The sequence below is a fragment of the Mesoplodon densirostris genome, chromosome 6 (genome assembly GCF_025265405.1).
Source record: "Mesoplodon densirostris isolate mMesDen1 chromosome 6, mMesDen1 primary haplotype, whole genome shotgun sequence".
Classification (NCBI taxonomy): domain Eukaryota; kingdom Metazoa; phylum Chordata; class Mammalia; order Artiodactyla; family Ziphiidae; genus Mesoplodon; species Mesoplodon densirostris.
The window spans coordinates 35,896,415-35,914,451 of record NC_082666.1 but is presented as its reverse complement, the minus strand read 5'-3'; the positions used below and the strand labels follow the sequence as shown (position 1 = coordinate 35,914,451).

The 18,037-nt window shown below is 40.3% G+C and overlaps 1 protein-coding gene across 5 annotated transcripts in view; it reads right to left on the bottom strand.

Annotated features, from left to right (window-relative positions):
* Nucleotides 1–18,037, bottom strand: part of MUSK (muscle associated receptor tyrosine kinase) — an 88,926-nt gene that overhangs the window by 21,042 nt on the left and 49,847 nt on the right. For all 5 annotated transcript variants that reach the window (XM_060100966.1, XM_060100969.1, XM_060100968.1 and 2 more), the window contains 2 exons: nt 15,809–15,933; nt 8,517–8,676 (listed from right to left, as the gene is read on the bottom strand). In XM_060100966.1, the coding sequence (XP_059956949.1) occupies nt 8,517–8,676; nt 15,809–15,933 (285 nt within the window). The remainder of the gene's footprint in view (nt 1–8,516; nt 8,677–15,808; nt 15,934–18,037) is intronic.

Sequence of the window (18,037 nt, the reverse complement as noted above, 5' to 3'; positions counted from 1 at the left end):
ACAGACATAGAAAACAAACTTATGATTACCAAAGGGGAAAGGGGGGAGGGATAATTTAGGAGTTTGAGATTAAAATATACACACTACTATATATAAAATAGATGACCAACAGGGACCTACTGTATAGCACAGGGAACAATACTCAATATCTTGTAATAACCTATAATGGAAAAGAATATGAGAAAGAATATATATAACTGAATCACTTTGCTATACACCGGTAGCTAATACAACAGTGTAAATCAATGATATTTCAATAAAAATTAAAAAAATAAAAATATGTGATCAATTTTGGGAGGGTGGGGAACTCCAATACTAACATATTGGTTTTCTCCCTACTGCCCAGCTTTGGTTATGCTACATATTTTCATTTGAGCTTTAAATTTAGTGACCAGAATCCCCAGACTCTGAGGTCAACCCAAAGAAGGGGCATTGCAGACAGTGGGGGTGTTGGTAGAATGAGGAGTGGCTTATGTTAGAGGAGGGATGTGACCACAGACTCATTCCTGTACCCTCAGACTGAATAAGCAGAAAAGAACTCTGGACTTCAGTATTTCGTGAAGGACCTATTAATGCCATTGAGAATGGGAAATACAAACATGGATTTTCCTCTACTGGATCCCTGTGTCTATTTTTCCTAGCTTTATTAAGATATAAGTGACATTCAACATTGTGTAAGTTTAAGGTGGACAAGGTGTTGATTTGCTACAGTTACATAATGCAACTCTCTTAGCAACTTTCAAGTATATAATACAGTATTAACTATAATCACCAATGATGTACATTAGATTTCCAGAACTTATTCATTTTATAACTAGAAGTTTGTACCATTTGACCAATGTCTCCCCTTTTCCCCCACCCCACTGCCCCTGGTATCCACTACTGTACTCTGTTTCTATGAGTTAGACTTTTTCAGATTCCACATATAAGTGATATCATACAGTATTTGTCTTTTTCTGTCTGACTTATTTCACTTAGCACAATGCCCTCAAGTTTCATCCATGTTGTCTCAAATGACCAAATCTCTTTCTTTGTCATGGCTGAATAATATTCCATTATATGTATATACCACATCTTCTTTATCTATTTTTCTGTTGACAGACACTTAAGTTGTTTCTGTATCTTGGCTACTGTGAATAATGCTGCAATGAACATGAAAGTGCAGATACCTCTTTGATCTCCTGTTTTCATTTCCTTTGGATATATATCCAGAAGTGGGTTTGCTGGATCATATGGTAGTTCTATTTTTAACTTTTTGCAGAAACTCCATACTTTTTTCTATAGTGGCTGAACCAATTTACAATTCCACCAACAGTGGGTCAGGGTTCCTTTCTCGCCAATACTTGCTAACTCTTATTTTTTTGATGATAACCATCTTAGTAGGTATGAAGTGATAGTTCATTGTGGTCTTGATTTGCACTTCCCTGATGAATAGTGATGTTCAACACCTTTTCATATACCTGTTTCCCATCTGTATGTCCTCTTTGGAAAAATGTCTATTCATATACTTTGTCCATTTTTAAGTTAGATTTTTTTTTTTGCTGTTGTGTGTGTTCTTTATATATTTTGGATATTAACCCCTTATATATAATTAGCAAATGTTTTCTCCCATTCTATAAGTTGCTTTTTAGTTTTGTTGATGGTTTCATTTGCTGTACAGAAGCTTTTTCGTTTGATGCAGTCCCACTTGTTTATTTTTACTTTTGTTGCTTATGCTTTTGGTATCATATCCAAAAAAATCATCACCAAGACTGATGTCAAGGAACTTACTGTCTATTTTTTCTTCTAGGAGTTTTATGGTTTCAGGTCATGTGTTTAAGTCTTTAGTTCATTTCAGGTTAATTTTTGTGAATGTTGTAAGATAGAGGTCCAGTTTCATTCTTTTGCATGTGGTTATCCAGTTTTCCCAACACCATTTATGGAAAAGACTGTCTTTTCCCTGTTGTATCTTCTTGGCTCCCTTGTCAGAAATTAACTGACCATATATGTGTGGGTTTACTTCTGGGCTCTTGATTCAGTTCCATTTGTCTAGGCATCTGTTTTTATGCCAGTCCCATACTGATTTGATTACTATAGCTTGAAATCAGGACGTGTGATGCCTCTAGCTTTGTTCTTCTTTCTTAGGGTTGCTTGGCTATCGGGACTCTTTTGTGCTTCCATACAAAGTTTTGAATTGTTTGTTCTATTTCTGTGAAAAATGCCATAGGAATTTTAATAGGAGTATATGAAATCCACAGATAGCTTTGGGTGCTGTGGACATTTTAACAGTATTAATTCTTCTGATCCATGAACACAGGATATCTTCCATTTATCTGTGTCTTCAATTTCTCTTATCAATGTCTTGTAATTTTCAGCATACAGGTCTTTCTCTTCCTAGGTTAAACCTATTCCTAAGTATTTTGTTGTTTTTGGTGCTATTGTAAATGGGATAGTTTTCTTCTTTTTCAGATGTTTTGTTGTTAGTGTATTTTAAAAAAACTGATTTCTGTATGTCGATTTTGTATGTGGAACTTAATTTGTTGATTAGTTCGAACAGATTTGGGTGGAGTCTTTTTTTTTTTTTTTTTTTTTTTTTTTTTTGCTGTACGCGGGCCTCTCACTGCTGTGGCCTCTCCCGTTGCGGAGCACAGGCTCCGGACGCACAGGCTCCGCGGCCATGGCTCGCGGGCCCAGCCGCTCCGCGGCATGTGGGATCTTCCGGGATCGGGGCACGAACCCGTGTCCCCTGCATCGGCAGGCGGACTCTCAACCACTGCGCCACCAGGGAAGCCCGGGTGGAGTCTTTAGAATTTTCTATATATAAGATTGTATCATCTGCAAACAAGGAGAATTTTACTTCTTCCTTTCCAATTTGGATACCTTTTATTTCTTTTTTTCTTTTTTTTTCTTTGGATACCTTTTATTTCTTTTGCCTGATTGCTTGGGCTAGGACTTCCAGTACTATGTTGAATAGAAATGGTGAGAATGGGCACTCTTGTCATTTGCCTTATCTTAGAGGAAAAGGGTTTAACCTCTTGCCATTAAGTATGATGTTGGCTGTGGGTTTGTCATATGTGGCCCTTATTGTGAGGTATCTTCCTTATATCCAATTTGCTGAGAGTTTTTATTATGAATGTATGTTGAATTTTGTCAAATGCTTTTCCTGCATCTATTGAGAGGATCATGTAATTTTTATCCTTCATTCTATTAATGTGGTGTATGACACTAATTGATTTGTGTATGTTGAGCCATCCTTGCATCTCAGAGATAAATCCCACTTGATCATGGTGTGTGATCCTTTAAATGTGCTGTTGAATTTGGTTTGCTAGAATTTTGTTGAGAATTTTTGCATTTATGTTCATCAGGGAAATTGGCCTTTAGTTTTCTTGTAGTGCCCTTACCTGGCATTGGTATCAGGGTAATAAGGATTGGTGTTAATTCTTCTTTAAATGTTTGGTAGATTTAATACCTGTGTCTATTTTGATGACCGTTGGCTCTTCCAGGACTATGCTCATTACAGGGATCATGAGGTGTCTTGCTGGTCTCTGTCACAAGGCTGATGACAAAGAGAAGGCATCTTGCCAATAACCCAGCATCCTGCTGAGTTTAAATTGCAACTTGAGCCTTTTGAGGTTGACTAGAGGGGAAATGGAACTTCCTGGTTCATAGGGAGAGGTTCCAAAAGTTTTTCTGGCTCCTTTTGATGACTAACAGCAAATGTAAATGAGTCAGAAAGAAGTATATCACATTTCTCAAATAATACATATGAATCTGGGCATACACATGGAAGAGTTTTGGGAAAATGAAGGCTGATCTTTATTTTTGTTGTTGTTGTCTTTCAGACACTAGCAATATCATTAGACATAATCCTAAGCACTAGACCAGATTTTTCTATTTCCAGTTTTCCTGCTGGGTTGAGTAAATAAACAGATGGAGTGAAATCTTCAAAGTGAAACACAGAGAATGTGACAAAGGGGACTGTTGACTACAGAACACTAGGGGAGGATGGGGATGGCTGAAATGAGAGAAAGGAGAATTTGGGGTAAGGAAGCATTGCCAAAATGTCCAGGGGAGGCACCAGGCTCTGGACCTCTGGCCAGCCCCATCAGAGGCCAATGGAGAGAGATGCCTAAAGCAGAAGTGGAGAGAGCGAATGTCACAACCAAGCTCTGAGAGATCTGGAAAGCATAAGACCGTGCTTTGAAATGATTCTGAATTAAAGTGGTTCCATGAATCCCTTTTTCACCAGAGTGGCCTCACTTCCATGGAATATTGGTTCAGGGAGCACCCCAGAGTTGGAAAGTACAACAGTTTCCTCAGTGATGGCAGGGAGACTTTTATGAGGCATCTAGCAGCTTTGACTGAAAAGAACGGGTTAAGGAGAGGAAGAAAAATGGCAGGTGTCTCCTGGGGTTCAGAGGTCTTATTCCAATGCACTCATGAGACACCCTCATTAAATCTGCCTGAGGAAATTTTAGGAAAAGTAGGGGAGCTTCAAGTCTCATAGTAAATGGGATCCAACAGGAAAAACAGATCAGGAGATGAACAAAAGGGCCTTGCAGCTTTTTATGAATTAGCTACGTGAGGGAGTCCCTCTACTCATTTTAGTAATTTTTTTTCTATGTGCAGATGGATTCACATTTATTATTCAAATACATTACCTACAGGCCCATTGGCTAAAGTCAAGTCATTACTGGTTTCAGTCTACATGACCATTGCCCCTACTGGGGTCACTTCTCCCTATCTGCATTCACCTCTGCTGCAGCAAGTTTCCAGGCTTCTCTGCTGCTATGTGCCAACTCACGCATTGCTCCCACCATTCCTTTCCCCACGCAAATTCTCCTGCTATTTTCCTCGAGGCTGCCATTGCTATTTGCCCTCATTCTCACTCTGGTCTATTCTCAACATTAATGACTTCTCCCTGCATTCTGGGACATTACCTTTCTATGCTGCCTGTCCACACTTTAAGGCTCTTTTTACCACCAGAAGATACCATCATTTTCTTTAGGATTACAGCTTCCTCTGTTGGTATATTCTGTTTATTAACAGTGTTGGATCAGGTTCTCATTTGGACTAGGACTGCGATGAAAGGGGTGATGTTGCCATATACACTATGGTGGTAATTCTGCTCTATAGTCCTTTCAGCATCTTGGACATCATGTCATGTGATGGATCTGTCTCTGTGTGGGGGGGAGATAAACCCATTTTATCAGGTTCTTCTTTTTATTGATCATAGCACTGCCTTCACACCTGTCTTTGTACTTATGATGGGTGGGCTCTGAAGGTTACCGCACTAAAGGGGGAGTCCCCGACCAGTCCCTTCAGCTTGGTATGTTGCAGAAAGGTGGAAGGTAAGGGAATTAAGAATTCAGATACACATTTTATAGATTCCTTTCTCTGGACCAAAATCCTAGAAGAGAGGTATATTGATAAATTAAGGAAAAAGCCAAAGCAGAGGGAGTTTTTCCTACTTCTTATTTGGGACTCTAAAAGCAGAGAACCTTTTAGGGACCTCTTACCCTGACATAGGCTGGCCATATTAGTGTAAAAATGGTAGCATGACATGGTTGGGTAGACAGCAGAACTGAGTTGGTAGGTATGAATCTTTTTTGGATTTTGTGTAACATGAAAGTGATCCAGAAGTTGCTTCAGGATGCATGAGGGATAAGGAAGGAGCTGACTTGGATTTTTAGTATATCTGGTATTGTAGGGAGAGCCAGGGTGACCTACGTGCAGACGTTGCAGAGTAGAATCTAGAGAGGGGCTCGATGAAGGATTTGACTGAGATGTAGAGGGTTGTGCTGCTACAGGAAGAGCCTCAGTGGGGCTGAGCCAGACAGGGAGGTCCTCTGGGTCCCAACCAAGCCAAGAGATGAGATCACTAGTTCTCTAGCTGTAGACTTTACCAAATACCAGGGCGGGTCCAGAGGACACCACTGCATAAATCCAAGACTCCTTCTCTCTTTCCATGTAGCGAAGAGATACAGGAGAAAGGGGAGGAAGAAAGGTGGCAGAAAATTGATCTTTGAATGGCTGAATAATTACCTGAAATGAGACTCTCTTCAGATTAGCAACATTAATTTTTCTCTTCTAACCAGTGGAGGTGATTCTAATCTAAGCTAGATTAGATCAGTCTATTTTCTTGGATTTGAGAATTCATACATAAATGTTTCTCCTTCTCTCTGCACACACAAACATACATACACACACGTTGTAAATATATAGATATAGGTTATATAAATATATATTTATGTATTTAACACTGGGTCTTGATCAAATATCAAATAAAACATAAGATAGTGAGAATCATTCCAAGTAATTTAAAAAGCATCAAAATTTTAATTGTTTTATTATCTCTTGAACCTTCTCATGTTCTTTTATCTGTTATTATTTGTCCTAGACACTTTCCTCAAAATCTCAGACACATCTGAACTCCTTCTACCGCATTCAAACACTTTCAAATCTTATCGTTTCTCTCCTGATAGGTTTCACACATCTCCCCTGTTCTCTCTTTACCAATTGTTGCTGTTGTTGTTCAGACCTTCATGACTTTTCCAGACTCCTGGAATGGCCTCCTAACTGCATGCCATGCCTCCCCATGTTTTGACACCTGACATCTGTTGATTTGATAAAGAATATATCTGGGGGCTTCCCTGGTGGCGCAGTGGTTGAGAGTCCGCCTGTCGATGCAGGGGACGCAGGTTCGTGCCCCAGTCTGGGAAGATTTCTCATGCTGTGGAGTGGCTGGGCCCGTGAGCCATGGCCACTGAGCCTGCGTGTCCGGAGCCTGTGCTCCGCAACGGGAGAGGCCACAACAGTGAGAGGCCTGCGTACCGCAAAAAAAAAAAAAAAAAAAAAAAAAAAAAAGAATATATCTGATCATATCACTTGCCTTCTCTAAAAAATTAAATGACTTCCCATTGATTGAAGAATAGTCAAGCTACTCAGGCTCTTCATAACCCAGCTAGAGCTCACATTTCAAACCTTTCTTCCCATCCTCTACCTCATTCTCAGTCTCCATCATGACTTGCTATTTTCTGAACTCATTTCAACCTTGTCATCTCTAACTCAAATGGTATCTCTTTTCCAAGGATTCCCTTAAACTCTCTGTCTTGTGTCTGCTGTTGTACTTTGTGCTTCTGCGTAGAACATAGTCTGTGCCATAATGTCTGTGACCAATGGACTTCCTTTTTAGATTGAGAGTCCCTAGAAAACTGGGACTCCATTGCTAATGATCCCATTCGTTAATTAAGTTTGCATCCTTTACCTAATGCAATGGACTGAGCCCAGTGTATTTAATAAATGCATGTAAGAGTGCTTCATAAACAACAAAGTGCTATGTGAATAATAATCATTTTATTTGTTAAACTGAGTTGAATTTACTTTTAAGAATCTTACCCTTCTCTGGGAAAATGACTTCCCATTAGTGGAAATTCTCAAATAACTGATATGATGTCTCAAGATACTGTAGGCAGATATATCTTTGGAGAAGGCAGAAGGGATCCTTGGTTTTGAAACCTCTTTCCTTCATGGGCATGCCTCAGAGGGCCAGCCTTGTCCAATGCTCCCTTTGTATCTCTCTGTGTCTTTATTCACCTCATGCTAAAAAATCACAAACATTACTGGAAATTTCCCCATCAGGGAAGATCTAGGAAGTGGCACCGTAATAAGAAATAGTAGGCTCTGGGGAGCTGGCCCTGGGCACAGGTTCTACCAGTGCTTGCCTTACATGTGAGGCCAAGCATCTCTCTGCTGACCCTTGGACAGTAGACATGCTATGAATATTATCATGCCAGGCATTTCCTGATACAGGGATTATTTCCATCTCTAGGAATTCCACAAATGTTCTCAGAAGCCTTTGGGACATTTAAGTTTTAAAAATAAACCTTTATAATTCAACACAAGTATCCTAGAAATCCATGTGTCAGCCCTTTTCCTTGAAAATACCTGTAGGTCCTGCTATCACTTGCATGAAACAGGAAGGGGAAAGACCATAAGGTAGATCACATATTCATAAGTAAAAATGCCCTCAAAATGTAGCCATGCAGAAACTGGCACAACCATGTTAAATATCTGCCAACTTCCTCTTTAGAGCCTTGGAAAGTTTGATTAACCCCAAGAAACAAAGAAGAGAAAGGGAAAAAAGAGGGGAGGGAAAGGAATGAAAAAGAATGGGAGGGAGGGAGGAAGAAAGGAATGAAGGATGAAAGGAGGGAAGGAAGGAAGGAGGGAGGGAGGAAGGGAAGAATAAAAGAAGAAGAAAGGGAGAAAAGAAAATGAAAGAAAAAGAAATGAACTGGAAGCTGTTACCCATCACTTGGGCAGGTATTTGTGGATCTAGTTTTTGAAGCAACACATCAGCCAAAATCAATTATCTAGGTCAACCTCTGGAGTGTCCCTATGGAGGAAGAAATATCCCAAACGGGACTGGAGTAAGAGATTAAAAAAAAAAAAGATTTCCCCCAGTGAAAGATATTGTGGAATAGTGCCAACTCTCTCCTCTCCTGGAGCAATGCAATTGTGAAAATCCATCCTACCTGCTATACTGACGGTGGCTGCAGCCTTTGCAGTACTGAATTTCTCTCCATGCTTATTAGTAGCTATGCATGTGTAGAGTCCTGGCTTGGTGATAAACAGCTGCAGTCTTGAGTCAATTACTCGGTCTTTCACACTTTCTTGAATGGACCCAGAAGAAACCTGGTGGAGTCAGGGGGAAAAAGAAGATAGAATTAGGTCAAGGATTTCTAATATGCTGTATCATTTGCCTGGAAAAAAAAAGGATAAGGATTACGATCAAAAGGCATGTGGTAGATTGCAAAAATTGCCAACAACTTTTCTCTCCGTATGCCCATGACCTTGCAATGTGACTTTGTTGCTCTTCCCTCAAGAGGTGGCATCTTTCTCCATGCTTTGTATCTTGATTGGCTTGTGACATGTTTTAGAAAGACAGAGAGACTTGCAAAGTTCTTGCACATTGTGGCTTGCTTTCTTGTTGCTCTTAGACCTCCTGTGAACAAGCCAAAGCTAGCCTGCTGGAGGATGAGGCACATATAGCCCAGTTATCCTCACTGATCAAGCTGGGAGCCAATAATATCACCCAGATATACGAGTAAGGCCATTCTAGACCAATCAGCTCCCAGTCAACCTGCCAATCACAGGAGCTAGATCAGCAAGAGCAGGCAATCCTAGCCCAAATCAGCAAAACCATCCGGTTGACCCACAGACTTGTGAGCATTAACACATGGTTATTGTTTTAAGCCATTAGGCTTTGGGATGTCTGTGATACAACAATAGATAACTAATGCAAAGTAGGAAAGGATATACTGTGTGGATCCTCCAAGATATGTCTCTCTGTCTTGAAGATAGAGTCAATTATGAGAGGTTATAGAGTTTTGGGCTTATTTTCATAATTCCTGTTCAGTTCCCCATAACTGCACATCAAATAGTGGATGGTTATCAGGAAAAAATGGTTGTAAAGCCAATTCTGTTTCTGCCTCATTACTTAAATCAGAAAGTCAAATGTCCTCAAAGAGCCAGGCTATCAATGCCATATTAGCACGTAATTGACAGGTTAATTTATGTAAATGCTTATTAGCTGTCAGCATTCAACTCTGTGAGAAAGACAGCTGTCTAGCATATTCTATTGGGTTGCAGAGTTCCAATTTACACCCTAGTTTGTCTGACCCCAAAGCCTGTGCTTTTAATCATTATGCTTTAGTGCCTTCCCTAGTCCTAGAAAACAGCATAGAGTTATTAGAAAACAAGAAGAGTAATAACAACCTCAAATCAACCATGAACAAAACAAACGTCTGACTTAAATGTCATTGTTAAAGTGGTGGCACTTCTTAAACTGGTGATTCTTTCTTCACTGTTTTCTTAAGCACTCTACCATCTTTTTAATAATTATTGTTTAATTATCATTGCTTATATGAGGGGAAAATGCTGGTTTGAGGGAAGTGTGAACGGAATGACAGTCAAGGAATTAGCTGATGGTTTCACCTTGACCTTATCTTGGAGGAGTAGGGATGGGTACCATGGTGGCCTTGAAAGAGATCTTTCTGTCTAGAAGAGAATGAAAAACTTGGAGCCAGTTATTTTACTGTTTCACATGAGAGAAGATTTCACAGTTAGACCAGCAAGGGGGAGGGAAGCCCTGAGGTGAGACCAACTTTCCATCCTTCTGCTGCCAGGTGGCTGGCTGGCCCCAAAACCCAGCACTCTCTGTAGCAACTAGGCAGTGAAAGTTTGTTCACTTAGCTTCTTTGTGTTTTTATTCTTTACTTGCGCTATTAGTCTCCTTATGAGAAACACTGGTTTATGTGAGCATCAATTTACCTTAACTGGGGAAACGTCCCAGGTCAGATCAAGTATTGTGGCATTTTCCCCAGATAAGCAGCCTGGACTCTATGAGAAATTGACAAGGCAGAGAGAAAAATATCTTTAAGAGACATACATGCAGTTGGGAATTCAAACCGAATTCATCATTATCATATTTTTATCAGAGGTGCAAGTTCTTATGGAGTTGAGTGTCCAAATTAGATGGAAAGGATTGAACAATTTGAAATATAATTTAAAAAAAATTTATTGGAGTATAGTTGATTTACAATGTTCTGTTAGTTTCAGGTGTATAGCAAAGTGATTCAGTTATACATATACATATATTCATTCTTTTTCAGATTCTTTTCCCATATTATTACAGAATATTGATTAGAGTTCCCTGTGCTATATACTAGGTGCTTGTTGGTGAAATACAATTTTGGACTCTCCCTGAATTTTAATACAAAGCAACAATGAGTAAAAAGCTAAAGGCCTCAAACCTCTGTCAGTCAGTATGCCTTATGCTCTCAGGATATTTTGTTTATAAATATAATCCCTTTCCAATTTATATATGTGAAATCCGTAGAACAATTACCTTCCTCCTTTGCAAAGTTCGTTCCCACTTTCAAGAAGTAGGTCTGTACCGTCAGTGCCTGGGAGACAACTCAGAAACGAGTAATCCCCCAAATGCTGACTAAACTCCCACAATTTTCATGTTCACACCTAAGAAAGTCACTCCTCAAGGTCACTGAAAACATTCTTGGGAGGAAAGAGAAGTGAGTTTTAAACCGCCTGACCTCTTCTCCTGGACGTCATCCAGGTGCTGACATAGTTCAGCGAGTAGACCAGCAAGTTCTGAGGCTCATTGCCTGATTATGATGTGATTCCTAAGAGCTTTTCCTCCTGTTTCCAGAGGCCTGGCTTGATTCAGTTTGTGACTCACGCACAGCAGGCCTTGTTAGTCATCGTTTGAATTTGTTTTTCTTTCTTCATGGAGCAGCCTGACCAACAGTTTCGTATTTTTGATGACCTAAAATTCAAAACAGCCCTTTGCCCTGCGTTTTGATCGTTTTGCTCTTCAGGTTTAAAAGCTCAAAATGATGAGTTCAGGTTATTCCTGGGAGCTTTGACCAAGGTATGCTGAGGCGAAGCTGAGGACTTAATTGAGGTGACTCTATCTGGTATTACAGTAAATATGGTATTTCTCCAAGTCACCCAGGCATACTGATCTGAAAGAGCTGGATAAACAGCTCTCTGCTCTGTGTGTGGTGTTGAGACAGTGACCTCAAATGAGGCCATCGAACAGGAACTCTATTAAAGAGGCATATTAGTTCACACCTGATTTAACGTATGTAAAAGCCTTCTGAGCGAGGCAATATAGGTGGAATATTTTTTACATATCGTTAATATATTAATAATGCTGTTTGGAGAGAATCTATCCCGAGTTATGGATAATCCCACAACTTCATCATGATTTGACCTCAACATAGAGAAACCTCTGAATGGCATTCTGGCTTCTATGACCTTGTCTTGCAAATAGTCCCAGCTGGCTAGGATTGTCTCAGGGACCTTTAGGATGTGGCCCAATATGGTCCATGTTTAGGGAGTTGTAATAATGTCTGTCTATGCATCATAGAAAAAGGAACAATTGAGAAAATTTCCCATGCTGTTTTTGATCAACATAGCTATGAATATTGACCTCTTTTGATCTAGCTGCTGAAATATTCAACTTAATATATTCCACTTGATATATGTAATTATCTTGGTTTACCCAGTTAGTGAGAGATGTTTCCAAAGCTCGTGTCCTTTAAACCAAAAAACTGCCTCTTAAAAATATGTATAAGGGGCTTCCCTGGTGGCGCAGTGGTTGAGAGTCTGCCTGCCGATGCAGGGGACACAGGTTCGTGCCCCGGTCCGGGAAGATCCTACATGCCGCAGAGCGGCTGGGCCTGTGAGCCATGGCCGCTGAGCCTGCGTATCCGGAGCCTGTGCTCCACAACGGGAGAGGCCACAACAGTGAGAGGCCCGTGTACCGCAAAAAAAAAAAAAAAAATGTATAGGGACATCCCTGGTGGTGCAGTGGTTGGGAATCTGCCTGCCAATGCAGGGGACATGGGTTCAAGCCCTGGTCTGGGAAGATCCCACGTGCCGTGGAGCTACTAAGCCCGTGTGTCACAACTACTGATCCTGTGCTCTAGAGCCCACAAGCCACAACTACTGAGCCCTCGTGCCACAACTACTGGAGCCTGTGCACCTAGAGCCCGTGCTCCGCAACAAGAGAAGCCATTGCAATGAGCAGCCCGCGCACCACAACGAAGAGTAGCCCCTGCTCGCCACAACTAGAGAAAGCCAGTGCGCAGCAACAAAGACCCAATGCAGCCAAAAATAAATAAACATATACATTTTTAAAAATACGTATAATATATAGGTGAGCCTCCCTTTAAGGAAATTCAAAAACCACAATCTTCAACACAGATGATTTGGCTATTTATTTTATAAAATTCTTCTAATAAGTTAAAATGATTCAACTTTTAACATATTTTAGGAACTATATTGATTGGACAAAGCAAGAGAGATGTGCAAAATTTCTATATTTTTTATTTGAAATAATAAATAGAGAGATGGGTATAACTTTAAATAAATCTGGTTATCAAAATGTAAGGATGTTTTCTTTTAGAAAAGTAAACTCTGCTGTAGCCACACCAAACTATTATTTCCAACGTTGTAAAACAAAAGTGATATTACTGCTCAATCTGAGTTCATCTAAGACTACAAATTTTCATGAAAAATGAATGATATTTCCATAGGAAGAAAGCAAAAGAATTCTTGATGGCTTTGGGGTAAGTTTCTTGCTTTTCTCTTGTTCTTTGGCTGTAATCATTCAGGGTTTTAGTTTATTGGCATGTTCATGGAGGGGGAGAAAAGGAGCATTCACATCTTTTAAAGTACTCGTTGTACTTGGTAGTGTGTTATGAAGTTAGTTAACTGGCTTATAGTTAGTGAAAAGCCACAGTTCAAATTCTGTTTTATTCTGTGTCAAATAGCTCCCAACTCTGCATTTGTCTTAATCCCGCCCACCCAGAATGATACCAGGTCTGTGGCCCTTCCCTGTTCTCCTCAATAGACTTCTCTGGTTGGCTACTTGTCCAACATTAAATGCCTGCAGTTGCCTCCAGTTCCTGTTATTTGCATCAGCACGGGGCAGTCATCTCGATTTCTATTTGGACTTGGATAGTAGCACCAAGAACAAAACTTGGCTGTAAGAATAACACTCTCTCTGACCATGAGAACTGCAAATGTCCTTTTGCTTTCTTCCTGGAAGAAAGTTACCATTCGTTTATTTTATTCCTGTTTTAGAATCTCTGACGAAGAGTCCATTTTGCTTTCTGGTTTTTGTGAATCACATCTTGAAAGATGAAGTTGGAGTCTCAATAAGACCAAAACTAACTCTAACCATTGGCTTTTTTTATTACTCCTCAACTCCAACAGAGAATAATCATATGTGTTCCAGTTCTAAACTCATAGGAGCCTTTTTTTTTTTTTTTTTGCGGTATGCGGGCCTCTCACTGTTGTGGCCTCCCCCGTTGCGGAGCACAGGCTCCGGACGCGCAGGCTCCGGACGCGCAGGCTCAGCGGCCATGGCTCACGGGCCCAGCCGCTCCGCGGCATATGGGATCCTCCCAGACCGGGGCACGAACCCGTATCCCCTGCATCGGCAGGCGGACTCTCAACCACTTGCGCCACCAGGGAGGCCCCATAGGAGCCTTTTGAAAACACTGAATTTTTTAAAAGCCTATGTCTTTCCATTTTCTGTATTAACTGTTTTTACAGAGTTTAAGACAAATTAATAAAGTCATATTGTCAGTTACCCAGTTTTCTTAGGGCATCTCTTTACACTACTTTGAGAGGCTTAAGACAACTCCTACAGCTTCACAGAAAAGCCACAAAACATACTGCCAAATAAGATGTGAATTTTAAATGGCACCTAAAATTTAATTTGAGAGCTAAAGAAGAACAAGACTACAAGTTACTTTACTATAACAAGTTTAAGACAGTCTAAGATTAGTAGTAGCCCCTGGTCCCTAGCAGAAACAAACAAAAATTCTCTGGAGAAAAGAACCTTTGTCTAGACCTCAAATTAATCTCTGACATTTTTTTTTTCTCAAAACAATGAACAGCAGGTAGTCAAAGATAACTAGGCACACAAGGAAACAAAACACAATGAAAGAGTCAGCAGGAAAACAGACGACAGAAACAGACCTACAATGGTATCCCATCTCACTCAAATAAAGCCAAAATGTATCAATTGACCTATATAAGCCTATAGGATCTACAACCCCTATGCACATCCCTTATCTCTTTCCTCTTTGCTCACTCACCTCTAGCCACACTGACCTACTTGCTGTTCCTCTGACATACCAGGTGCACCTTTATCTCAGTGACTTTGCCTGGTTATCATCCCCACATTATCTACATAGTCTCCTCCTTCAGCTCTTTCAGATCTTTGCTCAAATAGCTCCATCTTTTTTTTTTTTTTTTTTTTTGCGGTATGCGGGCCTCTCACTGTTGTGGCCTCCCCCGTTGCGGAGCACAGGCTCCGGACGCGCAGGCTCCGGACGCGCAGGCTCAGCGGCCATGGCTCACGGGCCCAGCCGCTCCACGGCATATGGGATCCTCCCAGACCGGGGCACGAACCCGTATCCCCTGCATTGGCAGGCGGACTCTCAACCACTTGCGCCACCAGGGAGGCCCCAAATATCTCCATCTTAATAAGCCTTTCTGACCACTTTATTGAAAATGGAATCTTTCTCCTGAGATTGTATTTTCTCATTCTCCTGCTTTATTTTTCTCCATGGCATTTGACACTATGCACATAGACTATAGATTCTCCCATCTGCTTATTTTATTGTTTTTCCCCTTCACAATGTAAGCAACTTGAGGGCAGGAAACTTTACCTGTTTTGGTTGTGCCTGTATCCACAATGTCTAGAATAATGCCTGATGCCCAGGAGATGCTCAATAATATTTGTAGAATGAATAAATGAATGTTTTTATGTAAAGTGCTTAGAACAGGGCCTGGTCATAGCAACCACATACTATATGTTAGTTATTATTACCAGTATTAGAAATGAAAAGAAAATTCTGTTGCACTAACAGACATGGGTTCTAATTCTGGATTACTTTTCATCAAAGTAGGCTCCAACAGTGAACTAATTATTAAATTGATGAGTTTTGTGTGGGAAGGAATTAATACCACTTCCTTTTTACACAAAAGCATAAAGAATGAATTTGACTTTCTACTATCCCCATGATACAAGGAAAGAAGTAAACCTATGGAGTTCAGTCTCTAAGTCAGTGACTTCTAGGATGAAAATATTGGAAGGCTTTGAAAAATGGAGATGCAGGTGGGACCAATGACACAGGTCAAGGTAACTCTACAAATAAGTGGTCTGCCCTGAGATTCACCACCAGTGCATCTTCCCCAGACAAGTTTCCATACAGTTGGCACTCACAGCGTTTCCATTTTCAATCCAGGTGATGGTGGGGACAGGGATGCCTGTTGCTGTACAGCGCAGGGTCACAAAGGAGCCAAAGGTGACATTGTGGGATTCAGGAGGCCGCAGGATTCTGGCAAAAACTGTTAGGAAAACAGAAGTGGTGAGTGACTCTCCTACAGGGAATAGTCAAGCTGGAGTGGTCTTTAAGAAATGCAAATCAGATCATGTTCTCCTGTGAAGGATCTTCCATGTTCCCTCTGTCTTAAGGGTAATATCAAATGCTGTGCCCTGGCTTCTAAGCCATTTATGCTATGACCCTATGCTTCTCACCACTCCAGAATACACCAAGCTTGTTCCCAACTTAAGAGATGTCCATGCCATCCTTCAGCCTACAGCACTCATCCCATAGATCTTCATGTCGTGGTTTCCTTGTATCATCTAAGTCTCTGTTTAAGTGACACTTTCTCAGAAAGGGCCTCCTTGACCACCCAACGTAAAGTCTAACCTTCCCCCCATTTGCTTTTTCATCATCCTGTTTCACTGTCTTTATAGACCTTGCCCCTATCTGAAGTTATTTATTTTTTTGTCTATTGTCTGTCTCCCCGCAGTAGACCGTGAGTCCTCAGCAACAAAAACCCTTGCCTGTTTTGTTCAGTACCTAGGAGAGTGCCTACCAAAGTAATAATATTTAATTGAATCAATGAAATAATTAATTAATGCTTTACATCTTCAACTGTATCATAGTGGGAGGACAGATAAAATCTTTCAAACTTTTCAGAGAGTGAGATGAGCATACAGGGTCAAAAAGAAAAGGAATATTTTAGACAAAAGTGGGCAGGAGAATGGGTAATTTATATTCTTTTCTGAGGCTGAATCCCCACTAACTAGATAAGAGGAAGTTCTTTTGGTGTGAAAAGAAATTTTACCTTTAACTGAAGAGTGGAGATGAGGTTTAGAATGTACAATAAATTGAAGGGTACTTAGAATCACAGAATCACTAATCTTGGAAGAGACTTCAGAGATCAACTAGATTTCTCCTCTTATTAAATAGATGTAGAAACCAAATCCCAGGTAATCTAAGTTTCTTCCCCAAAGTAATAAAACTGATGGGTGAGAAACCTGAGTTCAACTCCTCTGACTTCAAATCCAGTGTTCTTTAGACCATTATGGAATCCTTTTAATTGCCCATTTACTGCAAACATGATTTTTTTTTTTTGCTCTTGCCTTTTGTTTTCTGGGACTTAAAGACAGAACATAATATTAGACTATGAAATTCCAATTAACACAAGGCTTTGATGCTTAGTTCTTCTAAAACTGTGATATTTGTGGAGTCTGTATTCGAAAGGAAAGTACAGAAGAGATAGTATATACTAGATAGGAGATGTACAGGCCAAGGCTAGATCAAATTCAGCTGTATTAGAAGTTAGTCTGATTTTTGAATACCTTTTTAAAAAGGTTACATAATTCAAGGGGATATAGGCGGATATGATTTGTTTGACAGTTGTATGCTTTTTGCAAGTTCTAATTCCAGATTTGCAGGTTCAAATGAACTCACCTTTCTTTTTTTTTTTTTAGAGAGAGATGGCAATTGGACCTTGTATTTTAGAACATAATAAATTTGAGGAAAATATAAATTTTGTCCTTAACCACAAGAATCAAACACCCATAATCTATTGATCATCTTCTTTTTTTTAACATCTTTATTGGAGTATAATTGCTTTACACTGTTGTGTTAGTTTCTGCTTTATACCAAAGTGAATCAGTTATATGTATACATATATCCCCACATCCCCTCCGTCTTGAGCTTCCCTCCCTCCCTCCCTATCCCACCCCTCTAGGTGGTCACAAAGCACCGAGCTGATCTCCCTGTTCTATGCAGCTGCTTCCCACTAGCTATCTATTTTACATTTGGTGGTGTATATATGTCGATGCTACTCTCTCACTTTGTCCCAGCTTACCCTTTCCCCTCTCCCTGTCCTCAAGTCCATTTTCTACATCTGTGTCTTTATTGCTGTCCTGCCCCTAGGTTCATCAGAATCATTTGTTTTTTTAGATTCCATATATATGTGTTAGCATACGGTTATTTGTTTTTCTCTTCCTGACTTAGTTCATTCTGTATGACAGACTCTAGGTCCATCCACCTCACTACAAATAACTCAATTTCATTTCCGTTTATGGCTGAGTAATATTCCACTGTATATATGTGCCACATGTTCTTTATCCATTCATCTGTCGATGGACACT